Here is a 27,776-nt window from a genome sequence, read left to right on the forward strand (position 1 = left end):
GATCCATACACTGATTCCGTTCTATTGAGAGATGGGTCCAGCGGAAGCACGGAGAGTTGAATTACCATCTAAAACTGTTCCTTACAGGACACGGTGAGTACAGGAAGTACTTGCATCGCTTCGGATTGGATGAGTTCCCATACTGCCCCGAATGCGATGCTACACCTGAGGACCGGGAGCAGGTTATGTTCCATTGTTCGAGTTATCGGAACCCATAGTTTCAAGAAGGAGATGCTGAGGTCAGAAGCAAATTGGAATGCGATAAATGCACCAGTACTTAGTCGTGCTGGTGTAAAACAGAGCGCTCCTCCCGAAATAATATGAGATATGGGCGAAGAAGTGGAGGTGGTTTTAGTGGGTGAGAATCGCACGCACTGTTCCTCGATTATGCTAGATCATCGGTTGACCTTCAAGGAATACTTGAGCTAGGTGGGCGAGAAAGCAGAGAAAGTTGCAGCTACGTTAACTGGCATGATGCCCAATATTGAAGGGCCCTAATCACCGAGGAGGCTATTGTTGGCCACAGTGTGCTGTACGCAACACCAGTTTGGACGAAGGCCCTTAATGTTCACGCGTATAGAAGTAAATTATCTTCCGTATATCGTCTGATCGCGTTAAGAAATGCTAGCGCATTCCGAACTTCAGACGAAGCAGCTTTCATGGTCGCGGGAATGGTCCCTATTGATATTTTGGCTGAAGAGATGCGACGATTATATAATTGGGAAACACGCGGTGATCTTAACGCTGAATATCGACAGAACGCATATAATAATCAGGGCGTGGCAGGAACGTTGAGCTAATTCACACAAAGGAAGCTGGATGCCCAGGCTAATTACAAATATTCAGGTTTGAATTATGCGCAGCCATGGAGATGTCCACTATCACTTGACACAGTTTCTGACTGGGCAGAGTGTATACCGCAGATATTCACATCGTTTTGGAGATGGAGAGACTCGCTTTTGTCCTGAGTGTCTTAACGAATCCGACCAAAAAAACAGCAGTTAAGGACCCAGTAAACCTATCAAGTTCACAAAATTTACCCCCCGACTGGTCGTCAAAACAACCGCTCGTGCATAGAGATGGTTTTTTTGTTAACCAGCAATATATGGTTTCCATTTACCCCTTGGTGGGGTATAGCGAGTCAACTTCACCTCGTGGTTATTTGAAATGCTCCTCAATTCCCCCACGACTACACGAGACGCACGTATTCCTCTTCTACTGTTCTGCGCCAAGTGCCCTTGGGGCGGCCCACTTATCGGTCATCTAAGGAGAGTAAATTCCAATGCATGGCGCAGCCCGCAATGTAAATGACCCGTTCAGAAAGCAAACAGATGTCAGCGTAGTCGCGTTGGTTGAGATATCGTCGTCCATTAAAATTACTCCACGTCCTGCGAACAAGGGAGCATGAAGAAACCCACCGATAACAAGAACAAGAAGAAGGGAGGTTGATGTGCTCAATCCAGACGGATTGTGAGCGGAAATTTGGCCTGCTCTTTATCAATCAAGCTTTCGAGATTTTCTTTTATGCATTCCAGGGTTAATTTAACTATTATTTTCACGACAACAGGAAGATACTTCTCGAATTGTCACACTCAAAACAGGTCCCATTCTCTGGAATCTTGACGATCATCCCCTTCTTCCACTCTCTAGGAAAGGTATCGGCTTCCCAAGATTTCCGTACGAATGGAAGCAAGACTTCGATAGACCTTAAATTGCTGTAGTTATTCGTAATTAATAAAATATCTATCCAGCACATAGTGATGGGTGCGAAGAAACTGTAAAATAGGAATAGGAGCTGCGTTCAACCCTTACGACGGTCAGAATCTGAAATAGTCCTTCCGTGGGCAACTGTTGCATCCCACGGTCGGAAAGCAATAAAATCTCTACCAATAAAAAAACGACTCCGCAATGGAAACACATGGTTGTACCTTGTAAGAACTCACAAAACAATTTTAAAGCAAATCCGAGAAAGAAAGCAATAACAAGCAAATTCAATTCTATAAATAAGCAAGAACAAATGCCATCAATAAACCGATAAAAACTATAAAAATTACCAACCATTATTTATCTGAGTAAAAATTACCTTGTTGTTGCCTCTGTAGCACCAACGTTCTGAGATTCTTTATGATTTAAGTACTTTTTGGACGGCTCTTTATTAGATTTCTCACCTTCAACATTATCTTTCTCTTCTTGCTTAACTAAATCTTCCAATTTCTTCGCTTCCATACGTAATTTTTCCTCACGCAACTTCTCCCGTTCAGCGGCACGTTGCTCTTTCCTTTGCTTCTCAGCCAATCGTAAACGTTCCTTCTCCTTAACTTTATGCTCTACTTCCATAAAGTATTTATCCAAAATTGCAATTTCAGCTTCTTCACTCATGCCAAGCATCGATCCAGGAATGTCATCTTTACTGCGCAAAGCTTGAATGTAGTCATTCATCAGCTGAGATATTTTCGATGATAGTTCGGGGTATCGTTTAAGCATGGTCATTGATTGGTTCACTGCTCGGTCGATATCAATCAAACGTTCTAGGGTTCGTGGTCGTTCCGATGCGGCAGCCTCTAGGCCTCCAGTACCACCTGAGGTGAGTAAGTGACGGTAATGGGCGAGAGCATGTGCACGATCCTTATGAAGGGCTCGTAGTAGTTTCTGTAGACATTTCTCAACCCGATGTGCCTGTTGGATGTAATATCATTAATACAAAAAAATTCTAAACTTGCGGGTTTGCCAAAACTACGGAAGTTCACTAAATGAAAGATTCCGAAATTCTAAGAAGAGGGTGCAGAATCTGCTGTCGTTATAACAGCATATGGGATAGTGTTTCGCCGAATAATCTTGGCGCAATGGAGATATGAAAAGGATCTAATCGATCTCTTGAAATCGCATCGCAAGAAAAGAGGAAACAAAGAAATTTGAAAAAAAAATTTTAATTACATTTGGAGGCTGCTCTGTCAACGCTTGAGTATAGCATGTCATCGCTTCACGTTTACGTTGATTAATATGAGCCAATACCCGTTGTTGATGCATGGCGGCCAGCTGATGCTTTTCAGCATTACCTTCTTCCTCTAATGCTTGCACAGATGTCTAAAATAATAGAAACATTAAAACTTACATCAACATAGGCTCGACTATACAACATTTTGTAAGATCCCCACCTGGAATCGCGCCGTCATTCTCTGCTTGAAGCTTTGCGCTGCTTTCGGATCAGCTAATCGCATGTCTTGGTATTTCTCTTCTAAATCGGACCAATCTTTCATAACGCGTGTGACTTTCTCGCGATGAGTTTCTTCCAATCGCTGTTGCGCCTCCTTGGAGAGAAATGAAATGGTAAATTACTAAAAAAAATGCAAAAATCCAGAGGCAAACGGATTGCATACAATCCTTTCTTTTATCAAAACTTTAAACTGTTTAGGCTAATAGTCTGGGATAACAAGAATGCTCACCTTGTAGCTTTGATGCTCTAGCCGTGGATCAAAATGTGTGAAATACGGATCTACTGTAGCCTCTTTCATCAGCGGCGATTCTGATTTTGCTGGTGGTGTAGACGCTGCGCTCGGCAAATCTGTCACCGCATTATCAGCAGCATTATTAGACATTTGCTGTGCATTTTCCGCTTCAGCTTTACGTATCTCGGCAGAGTCATCTGAATCGCGATCCAAATCGCTTTCATCCGAATAATATTCATCACCATCATCTCCATTATTATCCAAAGCCTCATCAGCCAAAATATCATCGCTTGTGGCATCATCATCGACGCTCTGAGAGTCATCATCGTATGCGGATGGCATAGCTTCCGGTAGAATTTGTGGTAAATCGATTTTCTTCACTCGAACCGTATCTGCTTTATGATTTATTGTGGACATTAGTTGAACAATATTTGATTTTAATATAAATTTCATGCTACCTTTGAAGTGTTTTGGACAACAAACAAATTCCACACCGGAAAACAATGATATTCCGCATGGAAGGAGCATAGCAAAACTTCTCATCTGCATTCCTCGTTCTTGGCAGGCAGCAGCGCCGGTCTGGTTCCATCTTACAAACGGCCAACAGCGGGAGGCATTGTGAATATGATCAAATAAGCATCCCTCAGGCACTAGAAGGGCATCCGATTGGAATGGACCTTCTGGAAATAAAGGGACATTTAATATAGCATTTGGTTTTTGCAATTCATTAAATTTTGTTGTGTTTGGAAATTTACAATTTTCTTTTCTCAATTCATATTAAAAATCCGCAACATTAACTTTATAAGTGGCCATTGGGAAAGGATGCACTTCAAGATTTCCATTTCAATAGAATAACTGTTCCAGTTTTTTTTCAAACGCGACAATAGTAATTTTATTGGAAGCTAATCAGGTTCTAAAATTGAGGGATAAGAGCGCTACATAAGGTCTATTGAACCTAATAAGGTGAGGTAGTTTACAACTCCTGGCAGCGACAGCATGGTTGATGAGCAAATGGTAAGTCTAAGCAAAAGATGAGAAGCTGAGAGTCATATCAGCAAGGATTACACCGCCGACTCAAATTATATGCTTCGAAGAGGGATGAAGAGTCTAGATCATCAGCACATTGCAGAAAAGGACAAATGTCCGGAGAATGGAAGAGCCCTTAACGGAAACCAGAGATGAGATTGACAGAAATTAATATTAATCACTGGGAGACAGCGTAGGACTTACTCTTATGAAAAAAAATTAATGGAGCCACCGGTTGAAGGACCAAACGAGTCGCGTGGCATTATGGGTGGACGGAGCAAAAGCCTTTTAGCTGCTATGCTACTCCTAGCGCAACACTCGATGAACATGACGATATGACTTGCACTCTAGTAAAGGGCCCGAAAGATTAGAGTCGGAAAATCACCGCCGGTCAGCAGCTGAACCTCAAAGGTCGGGGAGATGTCCTACTTGAGGCGAAGTTGGATGTCATACCTGTACTCCGAGGGTCTATAATGAACCTGACATAGATGAATGCCGCATTAGGGGAGTGAGCACTATACCTACATGGACCACCAAGTAAGTTGTGCGCAGATCCGAATTAGGGAATAAAAAGAGTGCTTACAGAATACATAACGGGCTGCCCTTTTGGATCGCGAAGGCTTCTGAGAAGGACTCCCGAAGCCATGAAAATTGCGGAAAGCAAACGATGCGCAATTAAATAATTGTGTCAATATTTTCCAGCTACTGCAGAGAAACTGCAAGAAAAGATCAGCTACGAGACTCCAGGTTTGGATGGCATTCCTAACGAATCTTTAAAGTTTACAATGAAAACTATCTTCAGCATATTCGCGAAAATGCTCGAGCCATGCCTGAAAGAAAGAAATTATAGAAATTTCCAAAAAAATAGCATACACAGGGCAAGTGTCCAGGTCAACCACCCGCCACCACAAGAGCCGCCATCCTCATCGCTTTTCGCAATTTACCTTGGATCATTGCCATCATAGAATTGCTCGCTTCACGTTGTCTTCCGAGAAGAAAGGCCTTAACCAGGCCAGGGAGACACTCTTGGGCGTGCCTCCGAAATCAAGGCTAATATGGTGTAAGCCTCACTCGAGGACCTCAAAGGGGCCCTCGTAAGGTAGTTGCAGCGGCCTTCGGAAGCCATCCATCCTGATAAGGACGTGCATATAAGAGTCGTGACCCCTGGGCACGTCGACCACATTTTGCGCGATTGGTGGGGGGTCAATTCAGTGGTATCAAGGGTCTCAGGTCGTCTCCGTACACCAGCTCTGCGAGACTTGCAGCGATTGGCTGTCCGTAGACCAAATAGAACCAATGGCAAAAGTTACGATCAAAAAGGGTTGTTTTGGGTCATTATAGCGGCTTTCGGCGTCCTGCGCCATCTTTGAAACATCCCATTAGACTACGTGTGGTACGAGATTGCCCAGTAACATTTGAGACTGAGGAGTTTGCCTAACTACGAGAAAAGAGGGGACTCGAGCTGCATTTCCTGATTAATGACTACAGCACACCGAACCGTGTAATCCACTCCTCACAGAGGGTCAATTAAATCAAGATGGATTGCATGGAAGCGCTTGGCGAGTCGATGGGACACGCAATACCTCTTTCCTAACATGTTTCGTAGCTTTGCGCTTTTAGCATTCGATGCACTGTCTAGCCCAAGGATTAATGTCCTTTTCCATGGACGACGAGAGATATTTAGCGGTGACTAACTGATTCGTTGTCCAGATGCCTGGGCGCGCTAGATCGTGAACGACATAAAATACTTCCTTACCGATATCTTGCGGAAAATGTAGATTTAGTCCCTTGTCTTAGGTCTGGCGGAATATATGGGCACTGAACTCACTAAATGTGTGGCGTGGTCCTGAGGCTTCAAAGAATTGCGCCGCCCTTTTGCACCTCCGTGATTATCGAAAAATCGACTGTGGTGGGAATTTTGACCTCCACAATACGTAACAAAGCGTCGACAACTATCCTTTCCACACACGTGTTGAATTTCAGAAGCATATTGGCTGATAAAACTCAGGTGCCGAAGTTAGCGAGGGAACACTTTATCGGACTTCTATTCCAAAGCAAAGGTGAGTGGTTTATGGTTTATGAACACTGTGAACGACCCGCTTCAGTGGAATACAGGAAGTATTATATTGCGAGGTAGGCGGCTATCTTAAGTGCTATAGTTCCGTTGAAGGGGGTTCCGTTCTTGGAAGAGAAGCTCAACGGGTGCCGATAATGTCTAAAGCTTCAAAGGATACAGCTAGAAGTACAGCTTGCTGAGAGAATGTCAGAAGTGAAGCTTCCACCAGCTGTGGCTGGCTCCAAACGCCTGCACAACATCGCCACGCAATCAGGCCGGAGTCTTTGATCTTCGGCCCAGACAGGTGAGCTATAAGGACCGATTGATCGATGAGCAAGAAACGACAATTTAACATGTCCAAGAACCTTCTCCGATCCTTAACTGTTTTCGGAAATAGGAAGCTCAAAATCGCTTCCACTTTGACTCGATTCGGTTACATGAAGGCACATGAGTAATTAGGTGGCCGAGAAATCTCACGAGCGATTATAATAATTTGCACTTCTCAACGTTGAATAAAAGACTGGGCTCAAGGAGACGTTGAAAAATGCACTCGAGATGCTCTAAATGCCCAGACTAAGCGAAGGACGCGACCAGAACATCATCCAAATAAACGAAAAAAAATGGAAGTTTCGTAGTACACAGTGGATGAATCTCTGAAAGGTTTGTACCGCATTGCATAGTCCAAAAGTCATCCTAGTGAACTCGATGAGTTTGAAAGTTGTGCACATCAGTAGGGATTTGGTGATTTGCCTTGACTAAGTCCACGATCGAACAAATACGGCTGTCTGTGATAGAGTGCGCAAAGCCGTGGATGAGTTGAATGAGGCATCGGTCTGGGATCGTCTGGGCAGTTAGACATCTATAATCGTCAGTGGGTTAAAGACCATGTAAAGTGGCGAACAACAACCGACCCTTTCAAGAGCGTTCATCAAGTAAATTGCTCGCCCCGCCACAGCATTTCACCCGGAGTTTCCTTTAAATTGCCTTTTTCTCCCCATGAACTTCGAACATTGAAAGAATACGCGCTCTGGGTCCTCCAGGGCAGCTTGGACAATCAAGTGAGATGTCCAATCTAAATCTGCACAGATACGGGCGGTATCATCCATGGCCGGTGAGGAACTGCCTATGATTTCTCTGTAGCCCAACGACCCCTTTTAGAGTAATAACGTCGCTGTTGCCATCTACTTACAGATCTCCCCCTCCAGTTTTTTTTTCACCTGCAATAGAAAAAATTCGAATTTGACGTTATATATGTTCACTATCTCCTCTGCCAAGGTGTCAATCAACAATATCTGAGACGATCCTGAAGACAGAACACACTCCTATTGCTGTTCTTCTGTAGACCGCGCTAAGTTTATGTACGTTACATAAATCATGCAGCACTGGTCCTCAAACTGGGGCTGCATACAACAAGGTGAAACTCACCACCCTCACGATAAGAAACCTCCAAGTATACATTCGGCATCATTCTTGCTAGAGTCATACCCATGGCGGTTGCTTTTTCGCCAAGCCACCTCTGATAGCCTCGCATAAATACAATTCAACATCTTCGAGCTGCTTTGCGACCACAACCAGGGTTATTTGTCAGTGTAAACCACCACCAAAGTCTCAACCAGAGCGGGAAGATACATGATATTCCACAGTAGTGGACCCAGTACGGAACCCTGTGAAACGTACGCGGAGATAATGTACATCAGATATGCTATCGACAAACGCAGTAAGATAGGTGGGGGCACCAATCGTCGCTAGGGACTTATGTACAAACCTCCAATTGGCCACGTTAAATGCATTCCTCACGTTCAAGCTCACTACCACGCAATATGTACTGATGCTCCCCTTTTCGTGAATTGCATTTTGGGCCAAGCCAGAAACCAATTTTATGGCATCAACCTCACCTCCTTGGATCTTACAACCGAGAGCAACCTATTAATAAAAATTATCCGCTCTACCATTTTCCCGATAATGTCTAGGAGACATGTGAGTCTATAGAAGGATCCCATGAGATTCGCCAACCTTAAGCAAAAGTACCAACTTACGCCGCCTTTAGGCCGCAAGAAATATATCCTTGTACATACCCTGTGAAAATTTCAATGAACGATCTAGTTTTTTCGGCGAAATTAAGGGCCTTATTCGGTATTCCGTCCAAGCCCGAAGCTTTGTTGTCACCTATTATCCTGCAGATCTCCAATAGCTCATCTGTGATTACTACAAGAATTGTCCTGACTTTCAGAGATCTCTGAAAAATGCTGGCGCCCCCCGCATGCAGGGGATTAACCTCTAGATGACTTTCAACAAGAGGATTACCCTTACCTACTAAGTCACCAGGAAACCCAATACCGTATCCCCTTTTCTACTTCATGGACCCTATCGAAATGAAAAGAAAAATTTACCCATCGTTGAAAGCCACAATGGTCTATAATGTAATGACAAGTTGGATTTGTTCTGTGGATGTAATAAGGATGATTGTGGTCCTGACAACATGTGAAGTCAGTTCTATCTCATCATGAGGCTGGACTTGGAAATTGTATTCAATTCAATAACAAATTAAAGATGCCTAGACTGAAATTGGTATTTTTAGGCATTTTCCGAGGCTGGTTTCACAATGGCGGGTTTCGAATTAGCAGGTCCACCGACGACACTTTCATGCACGCAAAAACTTTGTCCTTTGAATCATTGTAGACTTCAAAGGTGCATTTCCTGGTTGGTCTTCCGTGTTGTCCAAACTTTGTGAATGTAGCTACCACGAATTAGCTCTTTGAAAGAATTACTTCAATCGTCTATTTATTTGCTTACGCGGATACACTCCTCATTCTTGCTAAGGGGAACAACCGGCAGGAAGTCAAGCAGCGGAGTCGTAAATACATATGCATCGTTAAAGCGTGGTCTCTAAAAACCGGTGTCGCGATGTCAACGGAAAAATTCGTTGCGATGTTGCCTAAAGGCAACTTACGTCGTCCGACACTTGTCAAGACGACACGACACTTGTATCTGAACCTGATCGAGGTCAGGACGCGGATTTAACAGAAGAGCTGCCAAATCCATATATGTGGGACTTTGTGTAGTATGTACTACATACAGGTTCCCTCTGTTGTATGACTTTGCGATGAAGAAGTTTCACGGTGGTTATGATTGCGCCCATATCTCGGCAAAGCGCCTTGTGGGCTCCAGCATGAAGTTGTCTGGCACAACTCGGGAGCTGTACCCATTACTTGTGCCAGAGATTTTAGATAGGTGACGCTGAGCCTGCACTCAGTATAAACCAGTACTACGGTGCTAGTCACCGCGTAACTCTATATGTAATTGGTCGCCAAATCAATTTACAACAGAAGAAGACCGTGGGATTAGACACCAGGACTTACTTTAAATCTCCAAAACTTTCATACCGGAATTGCTATTAAAATCAGGCAACTGACCCAAATCGATTTGTATTGACTTGGATACTAGGCAAACATCCAAGGTAACGTTCCTACGCCGACAAAAACACCATTGGAAACGTGACTGGGAAAACATGCTTTTCTGCAAGAAATTGGCGAAAGTGACGATGATGGATTCCCGAGTCATCAAGATAGTGATCACTAGCTTTAGTATTTTCTGAGACTATTCCAACAATATGATCAACCGATGAGGGGACCAGTTACTTCCCGCAAATTTGCGGAGTTGCGGACCAAGTGAACCTTGAAAACAATCAAATGGTTTGAATGCAGCCACGTCGTTACAACATAGCGGACAGGTTACTTCTTGAAGGTATTTCCGTGATTTCTTTTCTAAGCAAACCGGACGTATGGATATGAAATGCAGAGCCGTCTCCACCTCTACCATACATTGGCTATAGATAGCCGAGCCAACAAGGTTAGTGAGCTGTGTTCCATTAGGAGAACTCCTAAGGTTTTCATGTCTCTCCTCTTATGGGACAGTTAAGTCCTTGAGGGTTTAACGTGACCACCTGTCTTGCGACTTAATCCCACGGTCTTTTTAAGACACGAATTGATTTTATGACCACAATCAGAGCCCCGCTGAGACAAACAACAACGGTACCAGTCTATACCAAGTGCATGGTTTAGCATTCACACTGGTGGATGGAAGACATACCTAAATCTCTACCGAACTAAGGAGTACGGCATCCGTGTTGAAATGCAACACCACGCCGAGGCCCGAAGGTCTCTTCTTGCTTGGGCATAACCAATAGCCCCCATTAAGCTCCCACTCTGGGGCCTACCGCAAATAACGGAGCTGTACTCACATACAATGAGAGTTCACCCGAAGTATGAGAGTCCAGGGGCTATCCCGGTTCCAATGGTACCAGTATACCCCTGGTAAGGTTTCGTGACCAAATTGCCACTTCAGATGAGTCCCCGTGCAGACTCGGGCTGATCCCCCTGATTAGGCCTTTGGAGTATTCTCCTGCTGTATCACGGCCGGCAAGCCAAAGTGAGTACAGCGTCTCCCGGTGCCACCACTATGGAGGTTTTCCTCGGCCACTTGGTTTTGGCTTGGCCGACAGAGTTGCCGGCCCGTCTTCCTCACCGCCACCTCTGAACATCTCCTCTTATGGGACAAAAAAAAAAGTTGCTCTCTAAAGACCTCAGTTCTTCATAAAGGTTTTCGAATTTCTCTGTTCCCTTGCCTCAATCCTTGCGACTTCACCCTTCAGAGCAGACACGAGAATAGTTGACTTGACGATTAAAAAGCATTATTTTCACACTGAAAATCATTCCCAGAGATTGATTATCTGCCTCTCGATTCTCCTTCCTCGCGCTAAAATTGCGTCATAGATGTTCGCGTTCGTCTTTGTGTTTGACCTGGTGCTGTTGGCTTACCCTCTGCACATGTCATAGTATAGTAATGGTGAAAAAGCAGCTACACGCTATTATTAAACGTATACCCCGAAAAGGGGAGGACAGAAAACATATAAAAGATTGATGCAAACTAGGTCTGTTCCTAGGATTCCAGGTATTTTGCAGATATGTCAAATCGCAATTTCGTAAGTGAAATATTATTAGGTATTTTCTCTGGTTATTCATCGACATTTTGATTCTTATATATTATCCAAAAGTTCATTATTAATTTTCCATTTTTTGAAAAGAACAAAATAGTTTAGGCAGGGCCAATCATTTAAACCGGATTGCGTTGAAAACTCTAATTATTTATTTGCTCTGAATGTAACCAAAATTAGCGGGATTTCTAAAGAGTATGAAGCTCTTTTAGTGAAAACCTCCTTCATTATAGGAAGAGAGAAACACGAGTACACAGTTTGGAATCATGGCTTACAGTCCTCCTGCCCTTATAACGCTACAATTTGATTTCGTATCTTGGCCTCTTGAAACCTCCACTTCAATTCTTCGCGGCATGTTGGTTACGTTCGTCAATTAGTAAAAGTAAGCACTGGGTTATCCTCTCCCGGGAATTTTGAGGTGGTCGCTGACCTTGCACCTTTCATTAAACGTGAACCAGTTGCAACATTTTAATTGGAACAGGCACGTATCTTAAGGAAACCATGCGAAAAACGAAATCCCAGAGTAAAATTCTTAATGGATTTTAGATACATTTAAAGGATTCTACACAAATTTGTGTACTCGTATGTAATTATAACTACAATCAGATTCAGTTGTAATTTACGAGCAAAGGAAGCATAGAACAAACAAGAAATGGAATAATCTTATGAAACGAGTTGGCATTCTCGTAGTTAACTACTTACCTAAGCATCTGAATGGTTTGATCCACCGTTGAGCTCCTTTGCACTTTGATGAATTAATTGAATTTTGACGACACCATCCTCCAATTTTTTGGTAATGAGACGATTCAACAATATTAGTTATATCTCTATTCGGATAAACCTGAAATCGAAATTCGGTTTGAGAAATATTCGCTGATGTAACGATAACAAAATTATATCCACTGAAGGCATAGACATACATACCTTTTTACAGTAGTTTAGTAAATCGATTTTATCTCTAAGACACGAAGAAATAGCTGGTTTGACGTTAAGATCTGTAGCCCATCTACCCTCTTCTGACAAGTGTTGTGGATAGTACCCTTGACCGGCTTCGCATAAAACAGCGATTTGAGGTTCCCAACGTAACGATGCACCCTATTAAAAGAGAAAGATAGATTTGTGAGCATGAGATGTAATAAAAAGCATAAAAAGAATATCAAAATTAAGAGGAGGAGGCAAAGTATTCTGTTGATATCAAGAAGTTTTAATGTCATTACTTTGTTGGCACTTGATCCGTATTCATTGCCTTGCTAATGTACAAACACAGAGGAGTCTTTTCGAGGACATAATAATCAAATTATTTTCATTTAGAGCAATATATCTGGGGCCGTAATTTCATCTTTTCTTAGCGTGACTGAAAGAAAGTCAAAACTCAATTGTCACCATGTTATGTGTCGTAAATTATTTTACGCACTCCATCGAAAACATTTAAATCCCAGTCGATAGAAAGCATTTCGAACCCAGAACACGGCATGATACCAAACTTCCATTTTGTGGGAATATAAAAGCAAATGTGCAAACATGCATATCTATGTAAGGGTACAGCCATGCATGTACATTATCCACACTAATGGCAAACAGTCTCAATCAGAAATTCAAGAGCTAGTTCCGAAACCACTTGGGGGAGATGAACATGTTTCTTTAAAGGAGAAAAACACGCGGAGACTGCTACAAGAGGAGCAATTCCGAGCAGAACTACTGTGTAATATGTTCTGGGGGAGGCTAAGATGCTTTTGTTATCGCATGTAAAAGCCTGAACGGTACAAAAGCCTTAGATTACTTGAGATTAAGATGAAACAATAACATAGTGTAGAGGCTGAATGCTCTAGCATCATTGAAATACGTACAGAACCTGGTTTCTGGTCAAAATGGAATTATGACAGTTTGGTCCTGATAAGTTCTGAGCAATTGCCTTAAATGACGCAAACGTTTGAATCCAACAAACTTACACGTCAAATAAATGGGAGCTACTGAGAGGCCAAGAAATTCATAAGCTTGGAAACTGTGCATATAATTAACAGAAGCATATCAAATAGACAATCCCCACTACAAATACTGACTGCATTCTGCAGCACATCACAATAACAAACTAACACCCAACAAACACCACCCCCACCATTGACTGGAACTCCACCCCACAAAAAGGTGGACAACATTCGCAGTCCAATATCTGTAATTTACAAACTTTGGGTTGTTTTCGAAGTGAAGCACGACCGTTTGCATCGAATTGTCTGAAACAAAGGACGACTTACCACCTCAAAAGGGTGTGAGAGGAAGCTTAAACATATTCGAAATGAACACAAAAACAAATTAAACTGAAAATACATCAAAGATATTTCTGATGGGAGTACTGGCAATTTTCCAAGCATGTTAACCTTTGACGACCCTGTTGATATGGACAATGATTGAACCTTTTGAAATACTTCGATACCAGATATGTTTTGCAGGTCATTACAAATTGAAAATTGTATTGCATTTCATAGAATCGATCTGTGAGAAGTCAATTGACAAAGAAAATATTCGTTGATAGCATGTTGAATTCGACAAGCTGTCAAGTGGTCCTTGGAATTAGGACTTGTAACCTTAAAATATCCGTTTGAGGAACGCTCATGGAAGTTTCTGAAGAAGATGACCGCCTCCTGACGTCAAATTCCCTCAATATTACAATTCGAACCGAAGTTTATCTAAAGCCCGTAACCATGTGGTTCACATCTGACAGTCTTGTAAGGAACCGTATGAGGTCACTTATATGGAACCAGAACTCCCTGGGTCCGACCTAAGAGACTGACCCCAAAGCCACCGCGAACCATATTTTTCAGCGCCCCATTAAACTTTGAATTACTGTTTGTCTTTCTGGACTGATGGCTTGCTTTCGTGTCAAATTCATAGAGCCATGTTTCATCATGGATAGCATATTATCCTTTCCATGAATGTAGAATGAGAATTGATATGAACTAGAGTGACCAATGAGATCTGTTTACGATAATGCTTTTGAAGGAGACCCAACTCTTTTGCAACAATTCTACCGGTGACACGTGCCATACCCAAATTATCGACCAAAATCGAACGAACTGACTCGTGAGAGATTGAGCTATCGTCCTACCACTCTTAACCTAGAATGTCGATTTTCAAGCACAATTTTCCCGCGGTAACTACAGCAACTGTATTGCCTGGCCACAATCCTTTTTAATATCCGTCGTATGCGCAGATACCGCCGTTCGAAGAGCATACCATCGTGTCAGAGGACCCCGCAAACCGAACGCCATGTCAAAGTCGAAGTGATCCACACATTTCACCGCTCGCAGTATATTTACACGAAAGCAATGGTTCAAGCATGCACTTAATCGTACTTCATCGCATAGTACTTATATCATTTTGTCCAGCCCCCTTAAATTCACCATACGCAAAGAGAGGCGGAACAGAAGGGGATACTTTGTTTCCTGTGCACTCCTTTATGAAATACAAGGCATCCCCACAGTCTATTGTTATGTCTAATGACGTTCCCGCAGAATACAAGAGTTGTGATCTCAACAAATTAAAGTTCCGACCTGCAGCTTTCGATGCTTTTGTTTTACATACAAAAATGAACTAAATACCATGTTAAATGCACCAAAACTGGCAAACACAATGCAATTCTAAAAGCAAGAGCAAATGAAACGACCAAAGAAAAAAATTTCAGACACTCTTCTGGTAAGTTTTGCAAATCACAGCGATCACCAGGCAATCTTCTTTGAGACATATGTCCAGCCACAGGGCAAAGACCCATCATGCCCGGAACTGAGAAAGATTTCAGGCTGGTCTGCAAAAGCTTTGGATGAGCAGACCTTCGTAGAGGTGTGATAAACAGGCGTCTCTACGGAAAGAGCCGGCATGCATCGCCAAAGCATGTGACGTGTCCATGCCTAGGAGGTGCTTATTCCCCAGTAGAAGACCAAGCTACTGGTGGAATGATGAACTGACCGGCCTTCGATCAGCCTGCCACCGAGCCAGAAGAGGGGCTCAGAGGGCGGTAGGTAGAGACTATCAGAGGCAAAAAGAGCGCGTCTATAAAGCAGCCCGCAAAACCCTCAAACTCGCCATCCAGCGAAGCAAGACGAAATGCTTTAAGGAGCTTTGTTCGGAAGCGGACGTAAACCCGTGGGGCAGTGCTTATAAAATCGTCATGGGACAATTCAGAGGTCGTTCATCTTAACAGATCACGTGTCCTACCCTCATCCAGGGATTATTCCCCCAGCAAGAGGAGAGCACCGGCAATTCCGCCAGTCATCAGAGACCAGTTGCTGGAGATCTGCGATAGAATAGAAGACAATAAAGCGCCAGGCCTAGACAGAGTACCGTATAAGGCCCTTAAGCTTGCCGTGAAATCCAGACTGAACATATTTGCTGAGTTGTTCAAAACGTGCCTATCCGAGGGGATATTTCCAGCGGTATGGAAGCGGCAGAAATTGGTACTTCTGCCTAAGCCTGGTAAACCTCCAGGTGAACCATCCTTATACCGACCCATATGTCTTTTGGACACTGTCGGGAAAATGTTAGAGCGGGTAATCTATAATAGACTACTCCCGGTTGTTGAGACCCAAGGCGACTTTTCAGATCGGCAGTATTGGATTCCGTAAAGCCAAATCAACCATTGACCCCATCAAATTGGCTACTGGCTTGGCCGAAGATACAATTCACGGAAAAGGTAGTACCAGCAAATATTGCGTGGTAGTAACCCTGGATGTGAAAAATGCATTCAATTCGGTCAATTGGAATCTAATACGGAAATCTTCAGCGAAGGTTGGTATTCCTGCCTATCTCGCTGCTGTCGTCGATAGTTATTTAACTGAAAGAAGGTTCTGGTATGACACTGGAGCACGTTGTTTCCGCGGGTATCCCGCAAGGCTCCGTATTGGGCCCATTATTGTGGAACATCATGTACAACAATGTACTTAATCTTCCCCCTCCGAGGGAAGCCACAATGGTGAGTTTCGCCGACGACGTAGCGCTGGTTGTTGTCGCAAAGCATCTCGAATATGTTGAGTTATACTCAAGCGAGGCAATCGGTGCTGTTAAAAGTTGGTTAGAGAGCTCTAGTCTGACACTTGCAGAGGAAAAAAACAGAAGCGGTCCTCATCACCAAGCACCGAAATTACGCCTGTATTAGAATCGGGAATCATATCATCACTTCCAAGCCGACCATCAAATACTTGGGGGTGGCGATAGACAGGAAGCTTAGCTATTAGCAACATATGCAGTATGTTTGCGACAAATCATCAACTGTAAGTATGACCCTGGCAAGGATGATGCAGAAAGTGGGAGGGCCACGGCCTACCTCTAGGTTGCTTATAGCCAGGGTGGTGACCTCGATCATGTTCTATGCAACCCCAGTTTGGAGGGAGGCGTTGCGGATGTAAGTTAACACTAACAAACTGAATGCAGTCTACAGGAGGACAGCCCTGAGGGTATGCTCTGCCTTCAGGACTGTGTCAGATGATGCAGCATTTGTCATCTCTGGAATGATGCCAATTGACATTTTGGCAGATGAGATAGCGAACATATACATTGCGAAGCTAATATTTCCCCCAAAGCAGACGAAGAACGCTGAAAGGGAGAGATCCATAAATAGATGGCAGGAGCGGTAGGAACACTCGGGGAGGGGTCGGTGGACTCACAGACTCATTCTTGCCATCAAGGAGTGGGAGGAGAGACGACACGATGAGATTAATTATAATCTTACCCAGTTTCTCACGGGGCATGGAAGATATCTCCAACACCTGCACAGGTTTAAATTGGAGACCTCACCCGACTGTCCAAATTGCGATGGAGTCTCAGAGGACGCAGTTTATGTATTCTTCCACTGCCACGAGATTTGTGGAAGAAAGAAGGAATCTAGAGGAGACTCTAACAGAGGTGCTGGTACCAGAAAATCTGGTGCCGAAAATGCGGCAGAATTGGGATGCGGTCAACTCCATGATCGCATCTATCCAAAATAAACTGCGAAAAGCAGAGGAGAGGAGCTGACGCCGCCCCGTGATGAAATACCTTATGTTGGTTCCGCGGGGCAGGGAGGGAGTCGGTGATGGTTTTAGTGGGTAAAAATCCCACACCCTGGTGGGTCCAGACCAGTGTCTTTTGAAGATCCCTCCTCCTCCTCAAAAAAGAAAGACAGACAGACGGACAGGCAGACACCGACCAGATTCTAATAAGGTTTTATTTCACACAAAACCTTAAAAACTAGTTCGCTCGAAATGTCTCACCATAGGGTCAAAACTCTTACTGTACAAGACAATGATCTTGCCAGTCATCATATATTCCTCGAAGACTTGGGTTCTTGGCAAGAAGAATTGCGAACTCTTGGCCGCGTTCGAGAGAAGAATCCTCCGAAGAATTTTTGGCCCCCTACATGAGGATAGACGATTCCGTAGTCTACATAACGACGAAATCTATGGGCGATACCATGACCTTCAGGTTGTGGATAAAATCCGGCTCAATAAGCTACGGTGGGCGGATCACTTAATCCATATGGATGAGGATGATCCAGCCCGGAAAGTCTATAAGGGCAATATCTATGGTAGAAAAAGAAGACGAGGAAGATCCTGCCTGACATGGAGTGGTGGCGTGGATCAGGACGCCAGACAGCTTTTAGGGATATCGAATTGGTGGACCTCGGCGCAAAACCGGGATATCTGGAGTACCTTATTAGGGCAGGCCTAGACCGGATACCGGTTGTTGCGCCGTTGATGATGATGTACATATTTATTCAAAGCACTGCAATGAGAGCAGCTCATAGACTAATTCGATTAGATCTACGGGAATATAACGGATGTGAGGGGCACTGAGCATTGGCAAAGTTACTGGGAGTACTGAGTTCAGTTCTTACAATGCTTTCCGATTCTCGGGTCTCAATATATACGTTTGGTAGAAGATATGACGTTATCCTGAAACGTAGAAAGAACTGGGAAATCCCAGAGGAATGCATGGTGGGATATACGGAAGTCTTCTACACCGATGACTCAAAAACAGAAGAGGGTTCTGGAGTCGGAGTCTACCTCTCGAATAAAAACGAGAAGTGGGCTTTTCCTTTGGAACAATATGCAACGGCTTTTTAAGCCGAAGTTTATGCGATCCTAAGGGCGGCAGACTGGGTGATTGACGAGCGGTTCAAGGGCAGGCGCATCGCAATTTGCAGTGATAGCCAAGCTGCATTGAGGGTGTTGAGTAGTCCTTTGATCACCTCGAAAACCGTTCAAGAATGCAGAAATCGTTTGACCTCTATCTCTAGATTCAATACGGTGGATCTACTCTGGGTACCGGTTCACTGTGGCGTAGAGAGAAATGAAATCTCGAATCCTTTAACGAAAGATGGGTCAATCTCCCCCATACCAGGACCGGAACCAGCAATTGGAGTATCAGTAACATAACTGAAGTATCAGTAAAAACTGAAAACTAAATTCCCACAATCACGGGTGGCAGAACCTAAATGCTGCTCGACACACCAAACTTTTTCTGCCAGGACCAAACATGCTTACCGCAAAATTTATCCTGTCAAAAAACAGGAGGACCTGCAAGAGTATTGTGGGCATTCTGGCAGGCCATAATTCACTAACTGGGCATATGTTCACAATAGAAATTACTCAAGATGATACGTGTCTCTCCTGTAATGAGGAAGCGGAATCCTATGTGAATGCCCCGCCTATGGACGCATCAGGCATCAGATCTTAGGTGACGATGTTCTCCAGTTGCGATGGGTAGCATCACATCCACTAACGGAAATCCTGCGATACGTTAACGAATCCGCAACGGGTCAACACGGCCTGAAGGCTCAGAAGCTGTAGCTTCTCCCCATCACACATACATACATGGTGAGTTTGTCGCTGAAAATCCTTGATGAAAACGTCGGGGGACCAAAACGACAGCTGATTTAATCCTTTCAAGTAATGTGGGTAGGTAATTTTGAATGATGCTATGATTCGGCCAGGATTGTTGTCACTCGTTAACTTAAGTATCCCAGTTTATCTTTAATATAAGTCAGGATGCCATCCGAGGATCGATACGTCTTCGGCAAGCCTCGAGACAAATAATTGTTTGGGAGGTATAACGATGCGTAAAGATGAATCAAACGTGGACGTAGAAGTAGGACAATGTGTTGCCAACTTATCCTTTGAAGACTGCTGCACCGGTGGTGTAGAGCAAGTCGAAACGTGATTTGAGTGAGGGGCTGTTGAGGCATCGCCGTTTAATGTCACTGGCAGATCTGGTATGTGGATATTAATATCTGCGACAGTGGTTGATCCCTCATCGGAAACTCGACGACCCAATGTCCCAGAAGAAATGGCTGTTAAAGAAGCACTGCTTAACGCAGCAGAAGGTGTATGCTTGGTGACAACCAAACCCTCAGATATAATACTTTGACGCACGACGCTTTGAGATGTTATAGAGAGTGGGCGCGGCACTTTGGGTATAGCACCAGTTCCATGGGGATAATTTTGCTCGGCTTATGTTGAAAGAGCTGGGACTGGTGGTCTGGTGATTGATTGCTCGTGGTCGGACCGAACGGAAGAAACGGCAGGTGGAAAATTTCCATGCAGCACTATATTGAATGACGAATCAACGAACTGTTGAATAGCAGCCAACATCTTAGTGTGCTGATCCAACAATGCGCCACATCAGTGATCGTGGCATTGCAGCGATATGTAACACTACCTATGAATTTGCGAATATCGCACAAACCCTCGCGCCGTCAAAGGAAACTTGAAATTTTAATGGTATTAATCACCTATTGACGTTCCCGCAGGTATACTAGAGGTGTCATTTCATCAGGTTAAAGCGCTTACTGCAGTTTTCGATGTTTTTCCTTTACATAAAAAAATCAATTAAATACAGTGTTAGGTGCACCAAAACTAGCAAACTAACTGCAATTCTAAAACCAGGTGATGATAAAGTCAGACACCCTTCTGGTAAATTTTGCAGTCCAATTTAGAATTCACCGCTGTTTGCGTACTCTTCAGCAAGAAGTTCTAGGTAGAATATCATCCTTTTTTGTTGGGGAGGTATAAAAATTGCTTTGTTAACTTGTCTTGGAAATAGTATTATACTAGTCAATAGTACGAATCATTGCAATTTATTCAAAAAAATTTACTGACAGTTTTATGCAGAGCAAAGGCATCTCATCAGACGCTGTCTCACCTCTGCCCTGGGAGTGCCGTGACTGGAAGTGGCGACAGGTTGTAATCGCTCTATTTATATATAATTGCAAACACGATATGAAACGAATTATATTTAAGTGAAATCTGTCATGTGTTCAGACCTAAACTAGGCCAAAGAGAATTTTTTGTGGAGAGAGTTCTGAGTCCGCTACCACTTGATGACAGACTGAGTCTGGTGAGTTGCCTGTGCCCTGCACAAAACCATCTTCTTCTTTTTCTTCAGCGTTTGTCCCGTTCATAAGCGGGGTCGGCTCGTCGTGATCGGCTTCGCCATTTGGCTCTATCGAATGCCTGATCTGGGTGCAATCTTAAGGCTTTTAAATCCCCATCTAGCGTATCAAGCCACCGTTGTTTCGGTCTGCCTTTTGGTCGTTTACCGTTGACTTCGATGTTCAGAGCAATCTTGGCATGTGAATTCTCATTGGCACGAATTGCGTGACCATACCATCGAAGACACCTCTCTCGCAAATTTTCCACGATCGGTGCAACCCCATAACGATCGCGGATATCCTCATTTCGGATGTGATCTAAACGTGTGACGCCACTAGTCCAAGGAAGCATCTTCGTCTCCATTACCGCAAGACGCCGTTCATTGTCTTTTATAGTCGATAAACATTCAGAACCATAGAGAACGACTGGTTGACCATCAGTCATTTTATTTGAATAACTTGGGTGTTTAACCCAAAAAGAGGGGTTTGTGGATCACAAGAGAGGTTGCTTCCGAAGTAGTCCGGTCCGTCACAAAATCGATGCGGGCGCAGGACTCCCTCAGTCCTCAAACAAAAAAATTCAAGTTATTTGGATATTGGAGAATAGCTATCAAAAGGTAACTACAGCATTTTTTTCGAGGTCTGAGTGCTCAGAGGCCTTGCTTCTCCTCCACCTCATACAATTGCATTGTCTTAAAAGTCCCTTAGCCTCAATATTACGTAAGAATTTTTTCCCTCACCCAACCGTTTAGTGCCTACGAAGAACATTTGAATTGAATTAAAATTCTCAATCCATCGCAACGACTACACGGCTCCCCATAGTATGTTAAGTAAAGAGTAAATTCATAGCTTACAGTTCAATAGACATTCTTTCAAATGCATTTGAAATGTGAACGTTCCAACAAAATTGTGGGTGTAACTGCAAACATTCAACGCCATTCACGTAAGTGTAACTGATGCTATATGTGGCGTTTGGTTTGAATTTTCACCTCAATTTAGTCCCAATCTCTATTTGAGTTTGTTCAAGTGAGACTGAAAACCGAAATACAGAAAATGTATTGGACGGAACGTACTCAAATTTAGTTTTTGCTGCGTATTTTCATTGAGTGGAAAGCCAGACTAACAGTCAAACATGGATATGTGTTTGTACACTCCCGGGAAATTCTTTCCATTTTGTATGAATGCCCTAAAACATCATATTCCGGAATCCTGACACTGTAGAACAAACTTTAATGTGAAATCCAGATATTATAGCCTTCTGACTTGACTTCATGACTCCGGTCGTGAGCTTCAATCCGAGATAAAGAAAATAAACAACTTAATCATAACATCTGACACAAAATTTGCTGTAGTTTGGAGAGATTTGGAAGTTTCTGTCTACCATACCTGCCACTAATTAGATATCCTCAAGCAAGTATCTGAGGGATTATCATACAGTAAACAACTGTAACCGTAGACGTATCTAGGTCTTGGTTGAAATTTATGAAGCTGAAACCCCATGCGGTAGTAAAGTTTTTCATTTGTGAGGAAACTATAAAACCACGAAATATATTTTTGAGTAGATATTCCGGGTTTTATGAACATAGCATTATGGAATATCAAATTCCAGTGGAAAAAGACATAATCAACTTTGGGAGCCAGTGTCGAGACGACTGTTTAATATTCAACCTGATCCAGCTTAGTTTAGTTTAGTTTACTGGGGAGAGCCGTAGCTCCGAGCACTCAGGCCATTGTTAGGCCCATTGTACTATCCCCATAAATCCCCTATTCAAGGGCTTCCCGCCTACGGTGTTCGCAGGCTTTAGCTAATCTGGGAACATTCTCCAGAAGCAAAGAGTATGCAGATTCTTCATTGGAGAAAGCCTTGCCAAGGTGTCTTCGTCTGAGATTCGAGAATGCCGGGCAACTGCATAAAAAGTGCAAGGCCGTCTCCTCCTCCTCCTCATATTGGCTGCACATAGCCGAAACCACTACCCTATCTTCTCCATATGGTAGTTTAAGGAGCAATGTCCCATTAAAAGTCCTACTAGGGTTTTCATGTCCCACTTCTTAAGGGACAACAAAAATGCCGCTCTAGTGGCCCTAGGCTCTTTCACAAGGATGTTCGCCTGCCGGAAAGGGTCTAAATTTCTCCACTCGGCTGCGTGAATCCTTACAATTTCACCCTTCAGAGTAGACTTGACAGTAGATGGTCAGATTTCAAGAGCTGATTCTGGCCCCACCATTGTGGATCCAGACCCTCGGCGAGCCAGTCTGTGAGCCTCCTCATTACCAGCGATGTTAGAGTTCCCCGGCATCCACAGTGCTGATATTGCCGCCCGACTGTCGGAACAGATTCCAGTCAACCCGTTGGGGAGTACCGTCCCAACGTACTCGAGGAGGGCGATCAGACCCGAGTCTGCAAGTGACTCATCTGAAGTGGCTTTGGCCACGAAGTCTCACCGAAGGTTATCTGATACCATGGGAACCGGGACGGCCCTCTGAGAACATATGCTCCAGGAAAATCCCTGGAGGACGTGTTCTCGGCCCGGTAATTTGCGGTTGGCCCCCTCGTGGGAGTTTCATGGTGGTTGTGGTTATGCCTACATCGCCGGCCGAGCTCCTCGAAGCTCAAGCGTGGAGTTGCGCTGTACAACTCGGGTGCCGTACCCCTTAGTTGCGGCAGAGATGTTAGATAGGCCTTGTATCCACTGGTATGAATGCGGAGCCTGCACTCAGTATAAATCAATACCGCTGTGCCAGTCATGGCGGGGCTCTGATTGTGGTCCCAAAACCAATCCGTGTCCGAATAGGACCGTGGGATTATGCCTACACGGCAAGTACTCACGTTAAACCCCCAGGACTTTCATGTCGGAACAGATTCGAATGTTGAGACCCCTCCACTTTTGTCGCAGACATTCTTCTGCTACCAATGAAATGCATATATCTCCGCCTGAAATATGGTCGTCATTTTTCCGAGGGGTCGGGCCAGTTCTATAATCGGATTCCCCGAGAACACCCATGCGCCCGATCCGCCCTCCATGACTGACCCGTCGGTGAAGATTATTAAGTCTGTAATCTGAAAAAACTCGTGGCCATTTGTCGACCATTCTTCTCTTTCCGTGATTACGACAGTGTATGTCTTTTCAAAGACGAATGCGGAAACCATATGGTCGGTCGGCATCAGGGCTACCGGATGTTTGCCAAGGAATTTCCAGATAGACGCATGACCGTGTGATTGGCCACCTTTCCACGCCCCAATCGTATGGAGCCTATATGCGGCTTTGGTTGCTTTTATTTATTTATTTATTTAATGAGGACAATACACAGAAAACCAATTCCATATTACATATTGTCCTCAGAGGGAGGACCAAGTTAATGGCTTATTTTACGCTTAAAGCTAGAGAGGGAAACAGAGTCAAAGGACCCAAGCTGTAGGGCATTGTAGGACCAGCAACGCCTCGGGATCGGAGAGTGGAAGTAAATCTCGAGCTCCACGAAGGGTACATAAAAAATGTCCGCACTACGTGCGTTATACGACGAGGCGATACGGGAAGTAAATATCCGAGTTGACGGAGCAATCCATCAGACAATTTTAGAGTTTGAAAAAAGTACGCATATCAAGGAAGATACGGCGTTGCTATAGGGAGGGGATATTGAGGGTGCAGAGTCGTGACGGATAATCAACCCGTGGAAGGTTCTTTTTGTAAAAGAGGGTCCGAGTGAATTTGCATTGTACAACTTCAAGAGCGTGGTAGTCACAGATGCTGAAGGCGGACCAGACTACACAGCAATATTCAAGGATTTTTCTGACAAAGGAATTGAAGAGTGTTAAGGAGGGCTGGATTGAGATAAAGTCGGAGGAGGAACGCATGATAAAACCAGACATTTTGGAAGCTCTATTGATGATGTCAACGAAGTGGGAATTGAAACGAAATTTGTCGTCGAATATTACACCCAGGTCTTTGAAGGAGGTCAGTAGTGAAAGTGGTTGTCCACTGAAAAAATAGGAAAAAGGTGTTGGGGAGGGTTTAAGGGAATAGTGCATCCAGTGGCATTTGTTGGCATTCATTGTTAGCTCGTTGACCGAACACCAACGGACATAATTATCAAGTTTGGCCGTTAAGAGAGCACAGTCCAACGGAGGCGAACCAGAGGCAAACAATTTAAGGTCGTCTGTGTAAAGCAAATACGGGCAGGCGAGGATGGAGGCGAGGTCATTGATAAAAAAGGGGAAAAGTAGCGGCCCGAGAATAAAGCCTTGGGGAACACCAGAGGAAGGAGAGAAGGAACGAGATGAGTAACCATGAAAAGGAACTTTGAAGGGACGGTATGAGAGATAGGAGGAAAGCCAGGAGATGACTGAGGGAGAGAAGTCTAGTAATGAAAGTTTAGAGAGGAGAATGTTATCGTCAACGGTATCAAAGGCTTTGGAGAAATCGGTATAAATAGCCGTCGTGAATTCAAGCATTTAGCAACAAAGTTGGTAAAGACCAGAAGGTTTGAAGTCGTTGATCTATAATATGTTTCACTAAACCATGCTGCTCTTTGACAATGACGTTGATGTATCTTTCCAGGATTTTGGAGCAAGAGGAGAGAAGAGAAATGGAGCGATAGTAGCAAGGGTCTCCGCTCTTAAGGATAGGAATAATAAGGGCCTCTTTCCAGAGACGGGGAAAGTAGCATTCATCTAGACTTTTGTTGTAGATTATACTCATTGGGAGGGAAATGTGTTGTCTACAGTTAAGGAGGAAGAAATTAGGAAGACCATCGGGGCCAGGTCCGACATTGGGGTCAAGATTACCAATGAGGAACTCAACTAAGGAAGGCGTAAGGAGAGGACTGGCTAGAAATTCGGAGTAGTCTGCAGTTATGAGACGTGTAGAGGGTGGAGGGCTCCAGGGTGAAAACACTGAAGAGAAGTAGGTGCAGAGAAGGCCGCAGGATTGTTGTGGGGAGTTGGCAATGGAGACAACGAAGCTAATAGAAGAAGGGGGAGGGGAAGGGGTGGGATTACGAGAATTGTGCGAGCGTGCGACCAAAAGGGTTTTAAGTTACCGCGGGCAAGTACTTTTTACGCGCTTTTCTGACCATTGACTTCACAGTAGAGCAAATAGCCTTCAAGTAAGCAAGGTCGACGACATTCTTAGAAGCCCGAAACTTTTTCCGCAGTGTATGTTTCAAGCGAATGTTAATAAGAGTTTCCGTTGTGAACCAAGTTGGGTACGAACGTAAGCAGAGAGGATAACGATGGACATAACAGGAGAGGGGATCGGACAGGATATTGTAAAAGGTGTTTAGAGCTTGATCGCACGATGAGTTGCTTAATATATGTACCCAGTTGAAAAACGCTAAAGCTGAGTTCAGACCGTCGGAGTTGAACTTAGTGGATTTACGCTTGGTTTTGAATTTTGAATGAGGGAGCTCCGCTTCAAAGTCAACCACGGGGTGGTAAGCGTCAGTTTTGACATACGGGGATGCGCAAGGAAATAAAGAGAGGTTGCGCTCGGGGAGGTTAGAAAGGAAGAGATCGAGAGTGCGGCTCGAAGAGTTTTTGGTGGTATTGAAATTCAGAGCCAGACAAGTGTTCATGAAGGAAGAAAGTGGGAGGGAAGAATGGGAGAGGTTGTTGGAAGGAATTGGAAGGCAACGATGATTAGGCCAGTGGTGCATGGGGAGGTTAAAATCTCCACAAAAGAAGAAAGGGAGGGAAGGGAATCTGACGGTAAGGGGTCCGGACAAACCGTCAAACAATTCTTCATACAGGTGAAAAAGGCTAGCACAGGGGACATATACACAAGATACAATGAGCGGGAGGGTGTTGGGCGGGGAGACACGAAGAGGAGGAGAAGACGAATTCGGCGGGGAGTGTATCTTTTATTGCAATTAGGAAGGGAATCTGACGGTAAGGGGTCCGGACAAACCGTCAAACAATTCTTCATACAGGTGAGAAAGGCTAGCACAGGGGACATATACACAAGATACAATGAGCGGGAGGGAGTTGGGCGGGGAGACACGAAGAGGAGGAGAAGACGAATTCGGCGAGGAGTGTATCTTTTATTGCAATTAGGATCCCACCGCCGGTGGACTTACGAGATGCATCTCGGTCCCTGTTACAGCGAAAAGTGGAGTACCCTTCGGGGAGCTCAGAGACCAGATTTCGGAGATACAGATGGAATGGTGTTGTTGAGCCACCGCGGATAAATTGAAGGCCCTCAGCTTGGTTTTAAAACCCCTAACGTTCTGATAAAACAAACGGACAGTAAACATGGATCCAGTTATATAGCTCGGCGAGGCAGACGGGTTGCCCTGAAATTTACCAGCGAATTGGGGCGCTTGTATGGCTTGATGAATACACCTTCAGGCCAGAAAGAAGGGTTGCCGAGGGCATCAACTTCGTGTGGATAAGTAATCTTGAAAGACGCAATCACCCGGTCGGTGTTGTTGTCTTTTGTCAGTTTAATGCAGGACAGAGGAGAAAGTAAACCAGCTTTGCTCTTTATATACTCCAGAACATCGTCCGTAGAAAGAACTGTTTAGGTGGGGACGCCACCTTTAGCTTGGGGCCATTGGTATGGATGGATGAAGTGCCAGGATATATGGCAGCGGCGGGAAGGGGAGCTTCGTTGGCGACAGGAACGATGTCAAAAATGGGGGCAGCTGTGTTCTGATTCGTGACTTGCTGCGGATATTGACCCGTTGTAGGCGCAATGGAGCGAGACAGGATCGGGGGCTCGGTGGACCGTAACTCGTCGCATAGGGGCCGCTGGATCAGGGGTATAGAACCAGTGGAAGCAACCATGATGTAGGAAGGCATTGCCGACGAAATCAACACAGATTGAGAGGCCTGGTGCATAGACTCCTGAGATGATGTTGAGG

At 44.3% G+C, this 27,776-nt stretch overlaps 1 protein-coding gene across 5 annotated transcripts in view; it reads right to left on the reverse strand.

Annotated features, from left to right (window-relative positions):
• The window catches only part of LOC119654167 (amyloid-beta-like protein), a 92,267-nt gene that overhangs the window by 13,180 nt on the left and 51,311 nt on the right, over nucleotides 1-27,776 (reverse strand). The window contains exons 2-8 of one of the 5 annotated variants that reach the window (XM_038059338.1): nucleotides 12,446-12,616; nucleotides 12,224-12,362; nucleotides 3,905-4,126; nucleotides 3,444-3,841; nucleotides 3,138-3,305; nucleotides 2,935-3,084; nucleotides 2,084-2,676 (exon numbers count right to left, since the gene is read on the reverse strand). In XM_038059338.1, coding sequence (XP_037915266.1) covers nucleotides 2,084-2,676; nucleotides 2,935-3,084; nucleotides 3,138-3,305; nucleotides 3,444-3,841; nucleotides 3,905-4,126; nucleotides 12,224-12,362; nucleotides 12,446-12,616 — 1,841 coding nt within the window. Of the gene's footprint in view, nucleotides 1-2,083; nucleotides 2,677-2,934; nucleotides 3,085-3,137; nucleotides 3,309-3,443; nucleotides 3,842-3,904; nucleotides 4,127-12,223; nucleotides 12,363-12,445; nucleotides 12,617-27,776 lie in introns of all 5 variants that reach the window. The other 4 variants (XM_038059337.1, XM_038059340.1, XM_038059336.1 and 1 more) reach the window with 4 other exon arrangements.

This window comes from Hermetia illucens, chromosome 4 (assembly GCF_905115235.1).
Source record: "Hermetia illucens chromosome 4, iHerIll2.2.curated.20191125, whole genome shotgun sequence".
NCBI lineage: Eukaryota > Metazoa > Arthropoda > Insecta > Diptera > Stratiomyidae > Hermetia > Hermetia illucens.